The sequence below is a fragment of the Plecotus auritus genome (genome assembly GCF_963455305.1).
Source record: "Plecotus auritus genome assembly, chromosome: 7".
NCBI lineage: Eukaryota > Metazoa > Chordata > Mammalia > Chiroptera > Vespertilionidae > Plecotus > Plecotus auritus.
The window spans coordinates 101039749-101062789 of record NC_137774.1 but is presented as its reverse complement, the minus strand read 5'-3'; the positions used below and the strand labels follow the sequence as shown (position 1 = coordinate 101062789).

The following is a 23041-nucleotide window of genomic DNA, read 5'->3' as shown; positions in this document are numbered from 1 at the left end:
GCCACTAAAAGTCAGGAAATTTAGAACCAAATCATGAATCTTTTCCAATAGTATTTCAATGTCTTATTATGAATAAATCGTTGATTGGTATTTTTGTAAATACAGTATTAAAGTCTTCTGTACTTCCCCTGCAGCCTCACAGTACTCTCAGTAAGGTTCTGTGGCATCAGTGAAAGGGATGAGCAAGCAACACCGTGGGAACGTTCCAGACACACATTCATCATGCCCAACATCATGGCCTGAACACAATTCTCCAAAGTTAGGGCAACCCTTTCTTGGATCAGGTTACATCTAGGACGATACAGAAGAGCATTCAGTGAACAGTTCTCACTCAGACTCCATACCCTCTTCCTATTGTCATGAGATGGTATAAGTCACCTGTCACCACTTCTAGAGCCTCAGGTGTTTGCAGTAAGTGGGGTCACTAGAGATTCCTGTTTTCATTGGGTTAAGGCAGTGGTCGGCAAACTCGTTAGTCAACAGAGCGGCAAACGGCGGCTCGCGAGCCGCGGTTTGCCGATCACTGGGTTAAGGAAACTCATGACATTAGCATTGGCACCCCTCATCTTTCAGAACATCCCTCCCTTGGGTGTATAAATGGAAGAAGTGGAATGCTGGAGAACTTAAAAGGTATGTTCTTGAAGGTGCCTGGGACTGCAGTAGTTATAGATGTGAAGTGTACTGTTATGTACCTTTAAGGCAATTGCAGTTAAAAGTGAACATTTTGTTTCATAGAATATAGAATTCATGAAATGTTAAACAATAAACAGTAGGGAAACACCATTTTATCCTAAAGGCATACCCCCTTTCTTTCTCTTCTCGATGTCCAAAGTTCATATTTCCTAATCTGAACATACAATTCCATATTTAGAAGTAAAGTAAACAGGGCTTTGGGGAGCCAGCATTGACGTTCAGTCTTGAAAATTGGATCCACCATTGCAATAGCAAACTGTACATTATCTTCCTAAGAAAATACTAATTTATCAGTCCCAAGAGCCAAAGAATTGTTCTGTGTCAGCAATCAGGTTAGCCTCATAATTATAAATTTGTAAGGATCTGTTGAAAGACATGGAATTATAGTGTTTCATAGTGAATCACTCAGAATAAAGAGCCCTGTTATTTGTAGACATTCCATACAGTCACAGAAATTTAGAGGTGGGTCAGGTCTTAGCAATCATGTAGTCTAGCCCCTTTATTTTACAGATGAAGAAATCGAGACTTAGAACTTATAGGAAATGTTTCCATATGCAGTGCATCTTCTAAATGTCTGAACATTTTCAATAGCTTACTAACATCTCTTTGAAAGTCAACACAGATAGTATGCCCAGAATGTGGCAGGAGTGCCTCATCATGAGCAGACTCCTATCTATTTACTATACTTTGCATCTTTAGTCCGGCATATTCCTCTCTCCTTCCTCCCTCCCTGCCTTGCCTCCTTCTTTCTTTCTTCCATTTCCTCCTTCTCTCTTCCCTTTATTCATTAAACGATTTAGCCACTGATCCCCAGTATCTGTGAGATTTTGTGCTAGAGAGAGGGCTGGTTATAAACACAAGGAGATTTACAAGCCATCTTTGCCCTTGAGGACGTCTCAAGAGAGAAGGTGAGATAGATACATGAGGGAATAGTTGCAACAGAACTTCAGAAATGCCCAACTCTGTGTATGGCCAAATATAATCAGGGCACTGAAAAGCAAGGAGCCACAATTCCTTGGGAAAGTTAGTGATGTGGGAATGATGGATGCTGAGATGAGAAGATAAATTAGAAAATAAGTAAATGAACTGCTACATACCATGCTAAAGAATTTAGGTACTATCCTGAAAACCTGGGTTTCCCAAACCCTAGTAATTCAATACTATTTCCACAACATGTGATATAGCCTGCATCTCCTTCTGTTATTTTTGCTTTACTTACATTTTACTTGTACTATTGTTTATTTAACACACTTTTCTAAAGTAACTTACTTTTAAACACTAATTTTTAAAAGAAACGTTGTCAGTGTTGTAAATAGAAAACCAATTGTGACTTTCAATAATTTAAAGTCTTCATTAAAATGAATGTGATGGAAACAAAATATGTCTGCTAACCCTTTACCTATTTGGAAAGGAGTTAAATTCATTGTCAACTCCTTAAATTAATTAGGAGGAAGAAAGAGAGTTGAAAGGTGTATAGCTTCTCATTCTCCCAGGGGAATTTAGCTGTGTGCCCCCTTAGATATGGCATGGACATGCATCCCACATAAGGAGGAAATCCTGTTTTAGACAGTCCAGGGTGACCTGAGGTTTGTGAGCTAAGAAGTAACAAAATCAGACTTAGCTGCAGAGGGTTGACTCGGGACTGGAAAAGAAGACCCAAAAAGGAGCTAGAACTTTGCAGAAGCTGGGTGAGGGTCCCGGTGCGGCCCCAGTGTAATAGGATGAAGAAAGAGGATTTGAGAAGGATTTAGGATCAGGCCACAGCAGGTATTGGTTCCTGGGGGATGAGGGGCAGTGGTCAAGGGAAGAGAAGGGTGAGCCAGCCCAGCTGGTGTGGCTCAGTAGTTGAGCATCACCCTATGAACCAGGAGGTTGAGGTTCGATTCCTGGTCAGGGCATATGCCCTGGTTGTGGGCTCGACCCCCAGTAGGTGGGGCATGCAGGAGGCAGCTGATCAATGATTCTCTCTCTTGTCACTGATGTTTCTATCTCTCTCTCCCTACCTCTCCCCCCTCCTCTCTCTGAAATCAATAAAAACATTTTTTTACAAATATATATAGAGAGAAGGGTGAGCCATGCCTTGTAGATGGATTGCTTATGAGACTGTGTAAGCAGCCATGTGGTCCAGGGCAGCAGGAACAAGAAATATAGCAGAGAGAGAGAGAGAGAGAGAGAGAGAGAGAGAGAGAGAGAGAGAACAACTGGAGAGGGATAAGACCCCTAAACCAGAACGTGCTGCCTGCCACAAATGCTTGCCATTCCTAGACTCACAGTAAATGCTTGTTGAATAAATGGATGGTCAGCAGGCCATTGGGAATATCTTGCTGGTGATCACAGACATTCTAAATACACTTCCACTTACCTACTGACCATTTGAGAAAATTTGTGACCTAATCAGCCAACAGATTTAAGGTGTATTGGACATGTTTACTTTGGTAAGATGTTAAAAAAAATTAATCCATTCAACCAAAAGTCATTAGGAACCTACTTATGTAAGGAATAGGAGAGATTAATTACTCACAGGACCTGTTCTCACAGAGCTTGTAAAGATCTAATAAGATAACAGATAAAATTTTCAGGCACATAAAGTTAACATGTGAAGTATTTATTCATGATCCTCAGAAAACAAATTTAGCCTCAAAATCTTCCTAGTAACCATAGTTAGTCTGAACTTTGTTTCCATGTATTATAAGAAATTTATTATCATGTTGGGGTAGAACTTCAGTTATTAATAGCCCCTTTTCTTGTGTTGTGCTTAAAATACCCTTTTGCACAGCTTAGGAGAAATAAACTCACTGAATTTTATCTTTTGCACATATGTAAAATTGTCCTTCTCAGATGAGGATGTGATATAGTAATAAATTAGAGTATTCTCATGAAGACCTGTTAAATAATCCATTTCTCATGACTGGGATTTGTTCCCAGTAATCGAGACACAGACTCGAAAGCATAGGTTTCACTTTTGGCCTAAAAAAGAGTCATCCGTTTGAATAAGGGGAAGGACAACAAGCCTAATGTTGACACCCATTCTTCAGTTTCTAGACTTTTGTGTGGAGAGAAGTGTTTTCATAAGACTCAGACAGAATTCATTTCCATAGAGCGTTCTTAATGGCTCCTGTCAGAACAAAACAGCTGGGGAACATATGGTATCCATTTCCCTGTATCACTTGGAAAAAATTTCACATGTAAATAAAGCCAACATAAAAGAGTAGCCCTTTGAACCCACGACCTTATGCAATACATAAATATATTGGTACAATGCACTCGTTGTACTGGCCCACTAAGTTATGTGCCTTTAAAAATTCTTTATTACATCCTGAGATGCACATTTTCAAGAAGTTCCAAAGAAATGAAGGTAATAGGCAAAAATATTAGCAAGCAACATTATCTAACAAGTATGTATCAGAAATGTGAACATATACACACACACACACATATCACTGTATTTAAAGCTTTTCAGAAAATTAACGGATAAAATTAAAGGCATATTTACACATTATAAACTCTGTCCATTATCTCTCTGTCGTTTTAAATAAGTAAGTAACCATGTGTTCTTGAAAGGAAGAGAGAAAAAAAAAGGCTTGGCAAAAATTTCGGGCAGACGTTAGTTTTATCACAGCTTTACATTTTCAGGGAGAAAAGGACATAGAAAGGATAGAAAAACTTTTAAATTTATAATGGACCAACTGGAATTAGTCTTTGCCTTTTGCATATTTACATTTCATGCATAACTCCAGAAAATCCAGCTCTTACTGGTAATTAGGGCTCCTCTAAGTTTATTAGCAGAAGTTCTTTCCCTTGTGAAATTAAGCTGTAAATCCCTGGGAAGGATGCACTTTGGGCATTTAAAAAGAGGCTTAATGTGTTGTGCAAAGTGAGATTCAAATCCAAATACTAGCGTTTGTTAATTGTCAGCTCTGTGCCAAGTACTGTGTGCAGCTAAGAGCCAGAGCCAACAAAAGGGAAGAGACGCAGCAGCACAAGAGCATCTCGATCCCTTCCTTCCTTCTGGAACATTCCCTATTAATACCTGTTCTGTACTGGACAGAATCCAAGCCTCACCTCACAGCTTATAATATTCTCTTTTTAGATTCTAAAATGCCAGAGCTAGAAGGGCCTCAGAGGAGGACCACGTAGTGGGGACCCTCTGAAAACCGCTGCAGAATTGAGGTCAGTCTTGGAGAAAGAACACACCCACAGTTGTATGGCATTCAGGCTCAGAACATTCACTCTCTTCTCCTTAGCTTTGTTCCAGAACCTTTCTGAATCCTCTTAGAATACATCCTAGCGGGAGGAAGGATGACCATGATTTAAATTTTGGAAACTTTTATAACTCCTTCCAAACATTTAATAACTCCCACTTTCACCCTCACCATCAGTGGTAGCCGGAGACTCTTGCAGAAGTTAAAGACTGGAGTATACATACCTGCTGTCTCTCTTGTTGTACCCAACAGCAAAGAACAGACACAAAAACATGCTTTGGGGTTAAAACCTTCCCACCTGCTGTTGTCCCGGAAGGATAGCTGGATGAGAGGTCCTGGTTGGAGGGCATGTCCTGAAACCTCACTCCTTTGATGGGGGATGGTGTAAACCGAGTGGAAGGGGAGTAGGGATCTATCAATCGCTGGCCTCAGGTTTCCAGGGTCCTGGGTCATCTGTCATCTCGTCAGGGGAGTCTCCCCGAGAGGAAGCAGTATCCTGGTGTCTGAGGATGTTGCTCCACCGTCCTGCACCGAGAGGCTAACTGGGAGAAGTGGTGGTTCTTACCTTTTACCTCCAGATGTGTTGCTGTTTCTCGTTATACTCCATCTCAACCAGACACTCATTCAAATGCAAACCGTACAGTGTTTAAGCTTTGAACAGAAACAAGAAAAAACAACAAACACAACCTAGCCTGCCTACCTCACCCTCCCTCTGCAACGTCCTTCTCCTCCTGTTTGTTTCCAGCTTTTCAGACAATGGAGGGCGGCATTGAATCTTCAAGAGCTCATTCAGCTGCCAAGTGTCCGTGCGCTATGTTGGACAGCACCGGGAAAGGCCCCTGAGCAGCCGTCGATGAGTGCATTGTACCAATATATTTATGTATTGCATAAGGTCGTGGGTTCAAAGGGCTACTCTTTTATGTTGGCTTTATTTACATGTGAAATTTTTTTCCAAGTGATACAGGCTAGGGTGGGGAGAACCCACGGCTTATCTCCCAGGGTCCTGCCAACTCCTGACCCCTGCTTTCCTCTGTTCTTTCCCGCATGCATCTAACAAATCACCTGGTGACTCACCCAATCGGCCATCATTTGTTTGCCCAATATTAAACAATGTAGCCCTCCTTTATACAGGCCTTCTTAAGCCTTCAGGGTGTTCATAGGCATGTGTGCATATGTGTGTGCATGTGTGAATGTGTGTGCTTACATCCTTCCTCTCCCTAAACTAGTCTGGAAGTGCGTTTAACGCAGGGGACCCTGCCCTCCAATTCTACTCTCCAGCGTGGGGACAAGTATCCAAATCCTTGCCAGGCAGGTGCAGCTGTCCAGGGAACAGACCTCAATACCTGTCTGGGTTTGTTTTCTTCAGCTGTCGGCTTTCACCATTCCCACTGCTTTCATTAACCCTGAGCCAACATATCCTAACGGTCTTCTATCTGTCACTGTTTTCCAATGGTAAGTGCACTGTTTGTTTTATGATCCACGTTCTAAGTGGTCCTCTTACACAGGGGCTTACTTTGAGCATAACTTGAGTGGGCCGTGTCTGCCTGCCTGGCCAAGATGTTTTCAGTGTTTCAACTGAATAATCTCTTCTGACTTGTTTTAACACAGTTTCTAGCTCCGGCTGGAATTGCAGCGTCACGACGCTTATGACCAACGCGCAGAAGCCCACAGGAATCGCGGATGTGTACAGTAAATTCCGCCCCGTGAAGCGCGTGTCCCCACTGAAACATCAGCCGGAGACTCTGGACAACAACGAAAGTGATGACCAGAAGAACCAGAAGGCGGAGTACCAGAAAGGGGGGGACACTGACGCAGACCCCCAACCCGAAGAGCTCAGCCCCGGAGGAGAGAGAGAGGGCGGCCCCCAGAGTAAGACTGCGGAGCCCAGCGCCTTGCTGGGCGAACTGGAGCACTATGACCTGGACATGGATGAGATTCTGGATGTGCCTTACATTAAATCCAGCCAACAGCTCGCCCCTTTCCCCAAGGTGACTGCAGAAAAAAGAATTTTGGGCTTATGCGCAACCATCAACGGCCTTTCTGGCAAAGTCCCCGCGACGGGAAATGCTGAGAACTCACCGTCCAACACAACATCGTTCTGTGTCCTTTCTCCCGTGAAAAGCCCTCACTTGAGAAAAGCGTCCTCTGTCCTCCGCGACCAGCCTAAGCTCTCCCCCGAAGACGCAGAGAGCTCGCCGCCGCTGGCGAAGTGTGGCTCTGCCTATGAGCCTGAAAGCCAGAGCAAGGACTTCCTCGGCAAGACCTTCAGTGATGCTCACGGCCGAAACGTGGAGAAGCCCCTGCCAGAGTGCCAGCTCAGGGCCTTCCACCTGCAGACCTCGGCAGCAGAGCCCAAACTGGAAGAGCAGGTCGGCGGCCTGAGCTGGACCAGCTCCCAAGGCCCCGAAGAAAGGAGTGAGTATCTGCAAAAAGTAAAAAGCATCTTGAACATCGTTAAAGAAGGACAGATATCTCTCCTGGTAAGTATGATCTCATTCAGCATCCATAGGAGTCATTCAGAAACTAGTGTGTCAGCTCCATTCGTTAGTAACAGAATGAAGATGCATTGGTTCCCATTCTTTTTTAAAAATGTATCTTTATTGTTCAAAGTATTACAGATATCTTCTTTTTTTCCCGATTGACCCCCTCCACCCTGGACCCACCCCCGACCCAGGCCTTCACCACACTACTGTCTGTGTCCATGGGTGATGCTGTGTTTACTTGTGGTTTTAGTTAGGTGGTTTGACTTTAGAGTGTTAAAATAAAAAGTTTGGAGGTTAAGACAGGGAAAAACAAAGGACTATAGAGGGAGTGTTATTTCACTTTAAGTTTGCATAAATGCAGCTGGAATCAGGACACTTAATCTAATACAAAAACAAAACAGAAAAGCCCAGCACTTTCTCTAACTTGAATCTTAATGTCTTTTCTTTAGCTTTCCAATGGTTTCCAATGCTCTCACTCACTTGTTTGTGGGGATGTCAGTTTCTTGCCGAAGGTGGACCTGCCAGATACGTGAACAGAGGGTCTTCTGTTTTATCCTGATTATTATTCCGGAGAGTTGGACTAGGATATTTGGAAGCATTTGCAGATAAATGCTTACCCTAGAGCTTGATTGCCCTCTGAGCCACATGGGGCTGTGACTAGTTCCAGCTCTGCATGTCTAGGGGAGCATGAAGAAGCTTTTCTAAAGACTCTAGACACTTAGTAACATGATGTAAGAAAAGTCTGTTCTGCTTAGGCTCAGGGAGCTGAACTGAAATCACACTCCATCTGCCTGCATTGTTCTTTTCTGGCTTCCAGACTTGGATGGAACAGTAGCAAGCCTGGGCTAATACAGTGATGTTAATTGAAGTCTCATTCAGGAAAATCATCACATCTTGGCAGTGTGATTCTACTTAGGCTAAAACCATGGATAGATAAGTACAGTGTGTTTGCTGTGTTATCACAAACCTTATTGTTGTAATAGGATGATATGACTGAGTAATTTTACTAAATAAAGTAATACTTTTTTTCTCTCCTGAAAATGTCTTTTCCACTTATCTTGGCTCTTCTTCTCTATTTCTCTTTGGTTCATTTCTTTCTTTTGTCCTTCCCATGTTTCCCAAATGATTAACACCTCTCAATTTAACAAACGGTCTTTATTGACCAGTTTATACTCAGAGGATGAACTTCACTGGAGGTGAGGAAACCAAAGTCAGGCAGCCTCCCCATGCCCCCGGAGCATGTCTAGGGATGAAAGTGTCTAGAGCAGTCGTTCTCAACCTTCCTAAAGCCGTGACCCTTTAATACAGTTCCTCATGTTGTGGTGACCCCCAAGCATAAAATTATTTTCGTTGCTACTTCATAACTGTAATTTTGCTACTGTTAATGAATCGTAATGTAAAAATCTGTGTTTTCTGATGGTCTTAGGCTCTACAGCAGCGGCTCTCAACCTGTGGGAGAACCTCTAGCAGGGTCGCCTAAGACCATCGGAAAACACAGATATTTACATTACGATTCATTAACAGTAGCAAAATTACAGTTATGAAGTAGCAACGAAAATAATTTTATGCTTGGGGGTCACCACAACATGAGGAACTGTATTAAAGGGTCACGGCTTTAGGAAGGTTGAGAACCACTGGTCTAGAGGGACCCATGGGAGTGCTGGCTGCAGCAGCCACCAGGTAGCTTGCAGTCAAAGCCAGTTCTCCATGGTACAAGGGAAGCAGATGGTTGAGAGATGTAGCTCATCCTTTCAACAAATGACAGACAGGGAACCTGCCAGATACTATAAATGTCATCACAGTGGTTTCCAGGCCAGCTTGGAACCTCCCCAAGCTTGTGACCTATCCCTGTCACCATGTCTCACATGAAAATAAGTCTCTGGAGCTTTTATGTTCTAAAGCATAATACAACAATGTAATGGAAAAGCGTTAGCATTAATAGCAAGGAATTCTGACTTATTAGGCTCCAATGGCTGTCACCAGAGCTCCTGGAAGCTCTTCTCTTCTTCCCAGAGTGTCTCGTTTGGATTTATTGACTTGAGTTTTTCTCATCTTCCTATTTGTACAGCCACACCTCGCTGCCGACAATCTAGACAAAATTCATGATGAAAGTGGAAACAATCTCTTACACATTGCCGCGTCGCAGGGCCATGCAGAGTGCCTGCAGCACCTCACTTCTTTGATGGGAGAAGATTGCCTCAACGAGCGGAATGCTGAGAAGTTGACTCCAGCGGGCCTGGCCATCAAGGTGAGTGGTTGGGGGCTGGGCTCTCCATAGCTAAAAGTTAGATTTCTGTTTTTTAAGATTCCTAGTGAGCTAAAATGCTGGGATGGAGAGGGAGAGAAGAGTGATATACCAAGCAAACAGCAAATGAACATGTTCTGTTTAAAAGATTAATCATTTCACTCCCTAACTGCTTTGAGATTTTGAGACTGCATTCCAATTTACTGTGCAATGAGGGTGAGCTTCAAATCAGCTAGTAACGAGAAAGGGCAATGGTCTCTTGCATTGCTGAGAACTTCTGTTATTCATGGAGACTGCAGTTTAGACTCTGAACTGTACTTGGATCTATTGGAGGCTGTTTTATTTTCCCCCTGATGTGAGTATAATGAATAAGACAAAGAGGTAGTAGCCCTCAGGAGTATTTCAGACAATGAAGTGGGCTTCTCACAGATCACATCTGAAGCTTAGGTGTCTTCAGGATCAGGAGTTGTTTGGAATATCAGTGTCGAGTGTGCATTTAGCTCCTGCAGAGCATAGTAGGCTCTGTGTCAAAACTACATAAATTAATGCCGACTGCGACAGAGTTAAACCCTAGAAACTGTGATACAGGAAGACATGGTCTTTTATAGCCTTGCAGTGAGCACCTCTGTGAAATATATCACACATCTCTAGGAGGTTAGCTATTAAACTAAAATTACTTTTAAGAACTTTGGCAAATAAATGTGGAATTCAGTCATATTTATTAAGAAGCTAGAAATGAAGTTTAGGGAAATATAATACATCTTGTGCTTCTGCACATGTACTTTACTTAATAATGTCTTATAAAAGCTGAATAATCATAATTTTTATTAATGGAATTATATTGAAATTTATTAGGGGAACTTGCTAGTTAAAGAAATCTACTTATGAAATCACTAAAGATCATATAACATTTAAAAGCAAGCCATTGCTGTCTTACCCCTAATATATCTTTTATGCAAATCAATTTTTATACCTTTATTTACCATTTAGTAAAGTCTTATATATTAAAAGTTGTTTTGTGTTTTATTTAGTTTTACCCAATTATAAGGTATTATTTTAAAGATAGTGTAAAAAATAGTATTTTGATAAAACTATAAGCTCAATGAATATCATTTTTCTTTAGTTGTGAGTGATACTATATCAAATTAAGAGCTGACCTGCAGGCAACCTCACGAAGAAAGAGAAATCAAATGTGAAGTCAAGGTTCAGCATAGTTGAGTTCAACAATATGTACCAAGTCCATTGGGTAGTGTATTAGGTGATGGTAATAAAAATTTGAATGAGACATAATCCCTTTTCTTAATAAGCTGATAGCCCAGTGGATAAGGTGGGTACATTATCAGCAATTTAAGTGTAGATGAAAAATTCAAGATCTAGCCCATTGTCAGAGTTCTGTGGGAAGATAGGGGTTGGGTCTGGTCATCAATGGGCATGTGCCAGTAACGAATAAAATATTCTTGCAATGCCAATGAACATTGACATTAGAACACTACATGTTTTAGTGTTTATAAATTATTTATAACTTCTAATATATGGTTTTCCTGACTCATGCTAGATTATTGAATATATTCTAACTATACAGTTGGATGAAAAAAAATGTTTTCTTAATTTATATGCCCTAGTCCTGTTTTGATAGGTTAAGAACCTTTAAAGTAAAAAGGTACATAAGGAACTTAATGGTCATTAAGCCAACCCTGGACGTAAACTCCCTCTGTGGCATCCATAGTGTTATTCGTTCTTGAACTTCTCCAGTCAACATAATATTGCCATCACACAATCAGTTGGCAAAACCTAGCACTTTTGTTTGTTTTAATGAAGAACACATACAAACCCATAAGACTCAAAAGATTTTATAGATTTGGAACCCCAGGATTTTCATGCTTTTCTTCTGGACAATGATTTGAGAAATGGAAGTTTTCTTTTATGCCTTTATTCAACCTAGATTTCACAAAAGCAGTAAATACAAATATTTTATAACCAGTGCCACCCTTTTTAGAAATCTGTCTTGACATATGTCCTACTTCAGTGTATTCAGTGTAGTTGGGAGACATGAATGCAGAGAGAGTCCTAAGAAGTCTTCATTTTCTGTGTTAGGACCTCGTTTCCCCAGTAACAGGCTGGTGGTGTTTCACCTCATTAAGCACAGTTCTGACAGGCCTGTTGTCATTCAAGCAAACAAACTTGGTAAAATGGGCAGAAGTTGCTCACATAATATGACTTGAACCAGACAGGACACAGAGTCAGAGATAGGGTATCAAATAAAAAGATTACCTGAGCGGGGAAAAGGGGAGCTTTGAAGAAATACCAAGGCTTAAGAACATCTCTCTCCCACTCGTAAACTCCTTAAATGGAACATCATAAATTCTTGCCACTTACATGCAGAATTTATTGAGTGTTTTCTAGGGGACCCAACACTAGATACTGCAGGAATTCAGAGCATTACTGAGGGCCCTTTGGAAAGAAAATTTCTATAAGGTGAAAGCATTGTGTTTTCTAAAATGGGACTATAACAAGAAATTATTTTAGGAGCTAAACAAACCGGGAATGAAATTACTTTAATTACTTGTTCTCGTTCAGTCCCTCTGATGAAGCTCTAAGAGAAAATGTTGGTTTGGTGAGAAAAATGACTTCAACCAACTGACATTCCTTTATAACATACAGTGAGTGACCCCAGGCTCAGAGACCAGCAGGCAAAAATCTCCCACTAGAATTTAATAACATTTTTTGTTTTCTTGGTATTTCTATTTGTGGCAGGTGATATTACTTTCAAACTCATAGTAGTGATATATTTGTTTTTGCCCTATTTAAAGGTTGCATTCTTAAATAAGTCTACCTACTAGGCATGTAACAAAGCATTCTACCCAACAACAGCAGAATTCTTCTCAAGTGCACATTGAACATTTTCCAGAATAAACCATATGTTAGACCATAAAACAGGTCTCAATAAATTTAAAATGATTGAAATCATATGAAGTATGTTCTTTAACCATAATGGAATGCAATTAGGAATCAATAACAGACAGAATTTTGGGATATTCACAAGTATATGGAATTAACTCTAAAATAGTCACAGCATCAAAGAAGAAATTACAAGGGAAATTGAAAAATAATTGGAGATGAATGAAAATGCAACATTAAGGAGCTAAAGCAGTGCTTAAATGGGAAAATTTATAGCTATAAATGCCTATGTTAAAGAAAGAAAAAGAAAAAAGATCTCAAATCAATAGCCTAACCTTCTACCTTAGGGAACTAGAAAAAGAAAAGCAAACTAAATTCAAAGCAAACATAAGGAAGGAAATAAAAACATCCAAGTGGAAATAAATGAAATAGAGAATAGAAAAACAATAGAGAAAATCATCAAAACTAAATTTAATTATATGAAAAGATCAAAAAAATTAATAAACCTTTAGTTAGACCAAGAAAAAAGACCCAAATAATTAAAATCAGAAATGCTGCCTCTTATTTCTGTGTTCTGTGTAAATACCAATTTATATAAACTGTCTTGCCTAGTAGATGCTCAATATGGTTCCCATTCCTTTCTTCATCCAGAGGGAATAAAGTACATTATATCAGTGTGATTTTTTTTTAAATCCTGGTAGAAAACACTTGGCAATGTTCAAATTATGTAACTTAAGGAAAGTCAGTAATAAAGGATTTATATGTAAGAGGAAGGTGGGTAGGGTGTAGGGAGCCCACGATATCTGAGGGTCACAACCAGAGCACAGTTACCACCCCAGAGCCTGAAGGGACTGGGAAAGGACCTGAGATGGAGAGGGCTGCATAGAAGACTGGATGACCTTTGACTGGTAGAGAGATTCAGCCAGCCAATGACAACCCCCTAAAGGGGTAACGGGAGCCAGGAGCAGAGGAACCTCAAACTCACCTTTCTTGGTCTCTTGCCACAACTCGCCATCAATCAAACCCAGCCAGAAGCCAGGGGGCATGGGAGCCAATACATTCAGATCAGCCTCCCCGGGCAGCAAGGAGGGCAGAAAAGGGAGGCAATAGATGTGAATGAGGCACCAGGAAGCTGTTCAATAAACCCCCGGTTGGTTATGCTAGATATTCCAAATGGAGGGAATAGACTCTGCATGTGTATAGTTGTGGGATGACTACTTGAAACTCTGTAGCAGTAAATGAAGAATGAGCAGATTACCTCCTCTGTCTTGTTTTTAGAATAGACTTCCCTGAGCTCATGCCACAGTAGCTCTTTATTCCTGTAGGTCCCATACCATGCAAACCAGGGAGGCAGCTGAATGTCTCATTTGTCTTACAGAGTGAGTGTCTCAGAGAGCACTTTGATAGTATAAGGTGGCAAGTGTTGTATGCTTAGTAAGCTGACGTGCTTCGTCTCATTTGATTCCGCAGTACGTTTATGAGGTGGTTACTACTCACCCTGCTGTTTCACAGAGGAGAAAATTGAGTATCAGAGAGGTGAAGTAGCTTGATCAGGTCTTGTAACTAAGTGGTAAATTAAGGGTTTTAGTCACTAGGTTATATAGATCACAACTGCATTCCTGGATCGCACAGTGTGGGACTTCGCACAGGAGCAAAGAGCTCTGGTGGGCATGAGTCAGGGTCAGGGAAACCTTCAGGGAAGATAACATTGGGGCCAGTAGACTGGGATTACTTTGTCTTTCTTTAGTTTGTTGATGGGTATACAAAATGTGATATATGCATGCAATGGAATACTTGTCAGCAATAAAAAGGAATGAATTATTAATATAAGAGGTAGGTTGGATGAATCTCAGAAGCATTATGCTGAATGAAAGAAGCCAGATGCAAAAGAGAGATAGAATTTTATGGTGATGGAAACCATACCAGGGGTTGCCTCGGGCAAAGGTGAGGGGGATGAGAGCAAAAGGCTAGCAGAAATGTTTTGGGGTGGGGTGATGGAAATGTTCTCATCTTGATTGGAGTTGTAGATCCAAGTGAGTATGTATTTGCTAAAATTCATCAAACTGTATATTTTAAAAGGGTATATATTATAGTATATAGATTATACCTCAATATAGTGATTTTAAAATAACTGATGAAAATGTGCTTAAATAAATTCTATAGTTTATTTAGACCCAGGGCCACATATCAGAAATATAATAGGTGATATACCTATGTTGTAAATAAATTAAGTCTGATACAAAAGTAAAAATTAAATTTCTTCTTCCCTTTTTTCTAAAATCTAGAATGGTCAGTTAGAGTGCGTGCGCTGGATGGTGAGTGAAACGGAAGCCATTGCAGAACTGAGTTGTTCTAAGGATTTTCCAAGCCTTATTCATTACGCAGGTGGCTTTGGCCAGGTATGAAGTATTTTTAATTATCAGATTTATAAGCAATCATATTCACTATAGCATTTTAATGAAAAAAATGTTCTAAAACAACTTAAAATTCCATAGTAGGATATTAGAAAAATAATGAAGCTATATTCATATGATGAAATTTTATAGGAAAATGTCCATTATATAATATTTAAGTTAAAATTTATGATACAAAACTGTTCCTGTAATTGGGTACCAAATTTGAACTTTAGAGAGAGAGAGAAAGAGAAACAGGTAATAAGACTAGAAAAAAACTGTGTCACTGCTATTTATAGTAGTTATCACTCAGATTGGAATTACATGTGGCTTTTTTTTTCTTTTGTATTTTTAAGTATTTTCCAAATTTTCTACAATAAACACATTTAACTTCTGTCAAAAAGAAAGCTGATAAATATTCTCTTTTTAATGATGAGAGAGAGAGAGAGACAGAGAGAGAGAGAGAGACAGAGAGAGAGAGAGAGAAAGAGAGAGAGAGAGAGAGAGATTTATTGTTCTACTTATCCATGTATGTATTGGTTGCTTCTTATATGTGCCCTGATTAGAGATTGAACCCACAACCCTGTCATATCGGGACAATGTTCTAACCAACTTGCTCAAAATATGATATTCTTGAACCCAAAATTAGGAAGAAAATATTTGACATTGATCAAGGAAGTCCCCCTCTATTAAAAATGAACAAGTATGCTCACTAGATGAGTCTCAGTGACAACGAATTTCTACAGTAGGAAATCCCAGTGTGAGTAATTGATATACACAGATCACAATCCAGTGCATGGAGTGAAAAATCATCACTAACTCCCTTGGAGGGAATGAATATAAATTATCTTAAAAAAAAAAAAAAGTTGGACCACAAAATGCCAATCTCAGTCTTTAAAAAATAAATAAAGTCAGCACTATATTAAAATAGATTCAATCATATTTGTTTGTGGCAAAGAAAATTGCTTCTCATGCATATAACCGTATCCCCTTTGGCTTCATAAACTTTCCCCAGTGGCAGTAAATTGTGGTATTGTCAACAAGAGATTATGCTTTTTCAAGCATGACAATCTCAAGTTCAAAAAATTGACTTGGAGAATATTACTACAGTCTTTTTGTAAGTGGGAGTCTTTGTGACTTCAGTTAAAATATGTATTAATATGTACTGTTTTCCATGTGTCACCCAGCACCATGCCCTTGGAGTTTGTGCACATTATCTACTTATTCCTTAAAACAACCCTGTTAGGTCATGCTTTTATCCCCACTCTATAGAGGAGACTGAAGAAAGACAGCTAAGTGGCCTGCCCAGGTCTCATGGCTCATAGTCCTCTGACTTCGGGGCTAGATTCTGTTTTGTCTCTCTCTGTAATTTCTAAAACTCACTCACAGTGGCATTGGTTTAGCTGCAGAAATCTTTTTTACCATTCTATCTAACAATACTTTGTGATCTATGGAGTACCTGATGTAGCTCACTGAAGAAGTGAGCACCTGTACTAAGTTTAGGAAATGAAGAAAAGAGCAGGAAGAGCATTTAAAATTTGTAGAAGCCACTGTCTTTGAGAGGATTACTCCACTTTTTGTGTATCTTGTACAGCCATGGTATCCTACAAACAATCATAACAGTTAATAAGCATTTGCTAAGGCTGTCCCTCCCCCCATTTTGTTGGTTTATACTGGCAAAGAGCAGAAGACAATTTTCAAATGACCAAAAGAATTTAATCACTGCTAATCTTTAGAAATGGTTTTCAGTATAAAACAGAACTTAATTTATTCTCAAAGTGTTAGAATAATTGTTTCATGTCCCCGATTTTATGTGCTTATATAAAGTCTAACAAGGAATTTTGATAGGAGAGGAAAGGCTGCCTACACTTTTGGTCAAGTTTGCCAGAGAAAAGGAGGAAAGGATCGCATGGCTGTTCTGAGACTCTAAGTAAATAATTGGGCATCCGGCCTTCTTTGTCTTGGGAAATGTTGCTTATATATGCCAGTTTCCCTGCTCAACTCTCACAGCAGGTTTCTCATAATCTGGAAGCTATTGGGACAGAACAATAAGAGTGCCCTTTCTGGGACTGGTTGGGTGATAGCGTGGTTACTTGGCTGAAAGAGAGGAAAAGATGGAAATGACTGACCTATGTGAAGAGCAGTGTCAAACATTTGCTTCCTGCTCATATCAATCTTCAGGTTGTTATTTCAAGCTGATAAGCATTTTTAATGACCTCAAGTAGAGCTCTGAGCAGGGCAGCCCAGCAGTGCCCTCGGAGAGCATTCCTACCCGAGGGGAAAATGGAGAAACCCATTAGATCTGTGAATTCTGTCCAGCCATCCTACCTCGCCACAGCGACTTATATAACAGATAACCTGCAGAGATGCTGAACTTGGAACTGTTACAAGGCTAATATTTTCTCAAGGAAGACTGTTATTGAACAGTTTTCTAATGGATTCAGCACATGCAAGTTTTTCTACATCAAGCAGGCACTTGAATGTGCTCTGGTTTTGTTTCCTTAGTAAATACCTCTGAAAAGGATAGTACAGAGGGAAATTACTCTCCTGGTTTATTTTAGTTGCCCTCTGCCCCTCATATAGATTTTTAAAGAATGGGCTCCATTTGACTCCCAATTTGTGTCCTTTTTCTTATAAAAATTTACCATTAAAGACTCCAGTACCACAGGTAGGCAGCAGTTTTGAGTGGTGTCCTGCAGTGATAGAGCTTTGGGTGATAGGAATTGATTTTCCTCATCTTGACACATGAAGTCTCAGAGGGTGCAATTATTTCATTGCCTCCTTGTACCCAGCAGAGCCAGCCCAGGGAGCGTGAAGGTGAGAGCCTCGGGGAGGCTCGGGAATGAGCAGGGATGTCCTCAGAGGGGCCTGCTCTGCTGTCCCTTGAGAGAGATGTTGCTAGCGTAACAGTTGAGACCAAATTGTCTCAAGTCAAGGCTACCGCCTGAGTAAGTTGGGCTGTTTTATTCGCACATGAAGGTTCAGATGGTCTCATCCAGCAGAGCTCTCGCCCTCAGCTGCTCGGGGCTTCAGCCTGTTTTGCATTGGTCGCTGCTTCAGTGGGCTGTTACATTCACCTTCAAGCCTGTGAACATTTTGTTTCTGAAGCATTCACATGACTTTTAGTCAAGAGATTCTGCTGCAAGAACAACCTTCATCATAGCAATGGGCATTTGCCAAGAATACCTTTGTCCACACTCTGGTGTTCATTCTCCTTTTTAAATGTTTGCCCTGATACGGATTTGAGTGGGTGGGTGCATGGGCACTTTTTAAAGTGCCCATGGTCGTGAACAGTGATAGGCATGCTGGTGAGGGGGAATGCTTCAACAGGCTGTGTTACTGTTTTTCCACAATTTACTTTTAAAAGGGGAAGTATTCCTTTGACTTCATTGCTTCACCATCATGGGGAAGAAATAAATAAACACACTGAGAGTGCTGCGATTGCAGATGAAAGCAAAACAGAAAAATCTTTGATTAGCATGAGCATCCATCTGCTCTCCAAAGACCAATCTGGGGAAAGTCATAACCAACACAGAGCCCCATGAACCCACAGACTGACCATGATTTCTGGGGCTTAAAGGGTGCAAAGCGAGCGTATCCCTTATGGAGCCAGGGCTCATGGGCATTGAGCAGTTGTGACTATTCATACTCAGAAGTCAGAAAACAGAGTTATGGAGAACATTTATTCCTGAGTCAAGTGTCTGTGTTTAAACCTTAGCCTGACCACTTATTAGCTCAATGGCCTTGATACTTTTTTTTTTAAAGAAAAGGTCTCCCTGGACCTCAGTTTCTTCATCTTTAAAATGGAGATAATTGCCCTGGTTGGTTTTCTCAGTGGTTAGAGCCTTGGCTCGAGGACTGGAAGGGTCAAGGATTTGATTCCAATCAAAGGGCATGTACCTGGTTTGCAGGTTCGATCCCCAGCCCTGGTCAGGGCACTTGTGGGAGGCAACCAATCACAATCAGTCGATGTGCCTCTCTCACATCCATGTTTTTCCATCTTTCTCTTTCCCTTCCTCCCTTCCTCCCTTCCTCTTTCCCTCCCTCCCTCCCTCCCTTTCACTCCCTCTAAAAATAAATGGAAAAAATATCCTCAAGTGAATACTTTTTCAAAAAAATGGAGATAATAGAAGTTTCCTCACAGGGTTGCTCTGGGGACTAAATGAGAAAAACCCCAGGAAGCTCTTCCCATTGTGGACATATAGTAGACACTAGATAAATGTTGGCTATTATGATTAGATAGCTTCCAATTTATTATTTTTATTGCTATCAATATTTAGTTTATTTCACCATAAGTAAAATATAAGAAAAATTTACCAAAGAATTACTCAGTCCTTAATCAATTCTTAGATGTACTTTCCCCCCACATTTTACTATCTCTAGATTCTACATTTATCTCACAATAAATGACATTATGAAATCATCACTGGCCATTTACTTTACATTTTAACATGTTAAACCAGAATGAATCTTATAAGTGATGATGTATTAGATTGGATGATCTATGACCACAGGCAAAGCTGCCTCCTTCAACAATTACGTTTGCATCAAAAACTGCAGGGATTTTACTCATTCCAATAATAAACCTGAAGCATACTCTTCAATTACATTTTTATTAGACTTTGTTCAGCAATCTCAAAAATTACATATATTAATTAATTGGCTCTTTAAACAATTGCATTGCCTTTAGGAAAAGCGTAGACATTCCCAGAAGATGAAACTAGTAGATGAAGTTTTCAGTCAATAATGAAAGTTGAATGGCTATAGATAGATGTGTGGGTGGATGGATAGAATAAGTGGGAGAGGCATTCTGTTAAACATAAATAATACAGAAGAACCTCTCCATCCATGTGACTGCGTTGGATGCTCTCTGAAAGCAATACTTTTAGGAAAAATGAAGACTGGAAGCTGCATTCTTCCTCTAACATCTTCTTCAGGGGAGCAGGGGTGGGGATAGGTAGGTGTGTGTTAGAGTGTGCAAGGTCTTAGAGGGAAGAGGTGGACACCATGGTATATATGCATTCATCAGGGGCCTTCTTGGTTGGAGAAAACAGCTGTATTTGTTCGGTTCTTCTTACTAGATATTTGTTAAGTTTAAATTGTCTAAATTGTAGGATCTCTACAATGAAATATGAGCAGAAAGCAACTTTTCTCTGAAAGCGGATGCTCAATGCTTTTACCAAAACCAGGGATTCTAGTCATCTCCATGTCCATCAGAAATCCTAGATATTAGAACTGAAATCCTAGATGCTAGGAATCCCAAGTTGTTAGAACAGGTGTATGGTCATCTAGACCCTTTTGGCAATCGTCAAAGAGATTTTTGTTTCTATATAATATCTCAGTGGACAACCCAATGGCTTATTGTTTTATTAAAGTAAATTGTCCAATGCGGAACACAGAAGTGAACTTGAGGTGCTGGGCAAAGGCCTGTCTTATTGTGAACAATCAAGTAATGGTTCTTCCTTTGTGTAACTCTTGCATATTGAATTGGGTGAGATCTCTAATTGTAAGGAAGAAAGAGTTGCCCATGCCATCACAAGAAAAGAAGACAGGTCATTGTAACAGTATAGGCTGAACCTGACTTGGAGAGCCATCAGGAGCCAAGGCAACTCTTGCCTCACACAGACTTGTCTTGTTCTCCCAGATTATCAACCCCTACAAAGTCCAGGTGGCTAGATTCTTTCCCAGATTTCTACAAGGGGAAAATTCCTAGTCATATGAAATGCAGTATTCCATTTCCTACCACCCTATTACTAAAAGTCAGAGCGCTGTGAATTATCATAAAGTGCATGTTCCGTGCATGTGGAATAGACATAGCCACTATAATATTTTATTGAGTCTGAAAAATATGAAAATATGCCTGACCAGAAGGTACCTATAAAACATTTCTAAATACCTTGAACTCCTCTGAATGTTACTTTCTAAAGAAAAGAGCTGCTAGAATATCAAAAAATAGTTATTTTTTTTCAGTTTTCTGATTCACAAAATAAGAGTGTGTGAGTTGGATGAGTCACTAAACTCTCTCGTACTTGGCAATATGATGATTCCATGATTTAATATCATGGAGTAAGCCAAGTCACCACAGGCTTGAGGATGACCCTCTGGAGAAGGCAGGACTGCCCTTTGCATCTGCAAAGTTGCAGCAGCCTGCCCTCTTGATGTGTCTATGCCTCAGCCATCGATTTTGAGCCAGATGGTATGTCCTTTACCCCGAGACATGTCCACTCATCAGCATCTTTTAAGGAGTTAAGTTGATCATATGGTGCAATCATCTGTCTCCAAATAAACAATCTATTAAGAAAAGTAAATCAAATTGTCCTACCCTATGCATGTGAAAGATCACCTGCTCTGGTTCAAACTTCAGCTCCAACTTTCCCCAAGTTTGTCTCTAAAGAAGAGGGTTAAGCCTATCGGTAGATCCTTATCCCAATTCTAACTCCCAGCCTGGCCTCCAGGCTCTGTTCCACCTTCTGCTCTAGGGATGCGGAAGGTTTCACTTTCTGCAAGGTCTCTCTGTTTTTGCAGCTAACACTTCACTCTGCTTTCCCTGGGTGCATTCTTGGTAGGTTGTAGGCATTGATTACATTTTTCTCTTCTTGCTCTTTAGGGGTCTTACTCCCTGCTTGCTCATGTGGAAAAAGTGTGGCGCAAATGTTCAGTCTGTCCCCGATGCCCCAGATGCCTTCATAAACAGTGCCCTGCTTCCCACATGATGGGTGAAACATTAAAGGAGTTGGCTGTTTTTATCCAACATTCCTTTAGCAGATTAGTTGGCATGTTCAGAAGGTGAAGGCAAATTTAATCCAGAAAAGTATAAAAGTTCATGACCAGCCTGAGCAAATAACTGGAAATAAAGCCTTTAAAAGGCTAAGGAGAGGTTCAAGACTCTTTCAAACACATGATCATCTTTTGAAATGTCAGATTCCACTCACTAAACTCCATGCTGTTGTTTTTACCACTCTCATATTTTTTTAAACATTTTATTTCATTTTTCTATTTTAAAACAGTGAAATCCCATCCCCCTGCTTTCTGCCTGGGCCAAACATAACATGAAAATACCACAAAGACTCCATGGGTAAAATGCTAAGGGGTTCTGGTGACACACCCCGACTGCTCTGTGTCTTTGCTTTCGAACGCTTGTGTTCAGAGTCATAGGTGCCTTCCTTTGAACATGGAAGAAGAGAAAACTTTGCCTTCAAAACATGACCAATACATGGTCAGAAAAATCAAGAGGGTGCCAGTTTTATTTTGGTAGGGTTCTCTTAGGCTCAGCAACTCAAGGTGTTGTATCCTTTTGTAAGCCTGTTGATTGCAGGAGCTTTGGAATTAGGAAGGTATGGTGGAAGCATTATAAGCTTAAAAGTGGAAGCTATCTGTCTCACTAGTTCAACGTTTTATAATAATATTCTGGAAGCCTACAGACAGTATAACTAAGTAGCAAAAACATTGCCTGGGGCTTAAAAGACCTGGATTCTGGTTTCCATATTGGATCTGTCTAGCTGGGAGACTTTGAGGAGGTCCTCAAACTTTCAGCAAATCAACTTTCCCATCTATAGAAGAGTAAGTAAAACAAGAGCAGTTCTGAGATAACTTCCTACTCTTAAACTTCGCTAAGCATTCCTCTTTCATTAACTTCAGAGATCCATAGATTTTCAGTTCATACTGCATGGGAATTACCTCTTGATATGGTAAGGGTGGTTATGTCCTATCTTCACAATTTGGGTCCCCCCCCCTGACTTTATATTAGATTTATCCACATGATATTCCATTAATTCCAACTCTCTTTGTGTTTATAGGAAAAGATTCTTCTGTGGCTTCTTCAGTTTATGCAAGAACAAGGCATCTCGTTAGACGAAGTGGACCAGGATGGCAACAGTGCAGTTCATGTAGCCTCTCAGCATGGCTACCTCGGGTGCATACAGGTACACAGGCCCTGCTGCTTGGAAGAGCAAAATGAATTTATCAAGTAATTTTAAAAAAGGAAATTTTGTTCAATCCATTGGAAGAATGGATTAAATCAGCTTTTCCTATTGTAGTAGATGATAAGGAATTATATAGTTATATTTTTATTTTCATAAATCCACACAGATATAAGCAGAATAGCCCTATAAGATTCTCCTTGAATGT

At 40.3% G+C, this 23041-nt stretch overlaps 1 protein-coding gene across 11 annotated transcripts in view; it reads left to right on the top strand.

The window, feature by feature from the left end:
• Window positions 1–23041, top strand: part of SNCAIP (synuclein alpha interacting protein) — a 145494-nt gene that overhangs the window by 101595 nt on the left and 20858 nt on the right. For all 11 annotated transcript variants that reach the window (XM_080677750.1, XM_080677745.1, XM_080677751.1 and 8 more), the window contains 4 exons: window positions 6504–7375; window positions 9447–9626; window positions 14807–14920; window positions 22711–22836. In XM_080677750.1, the coding sequence (XP_080533876.1) occupies window positions 6504–7375; window positions 9447–9626; window positions 14807–14920; window positions 22711–22836 (1292 nt within the window). The remainder of the gene's footprint in view (window positions 1–6503; window positions 7376–9446; window positions 9627–14806; window positions 14921–22710; window positions 22837–23041) is intronic.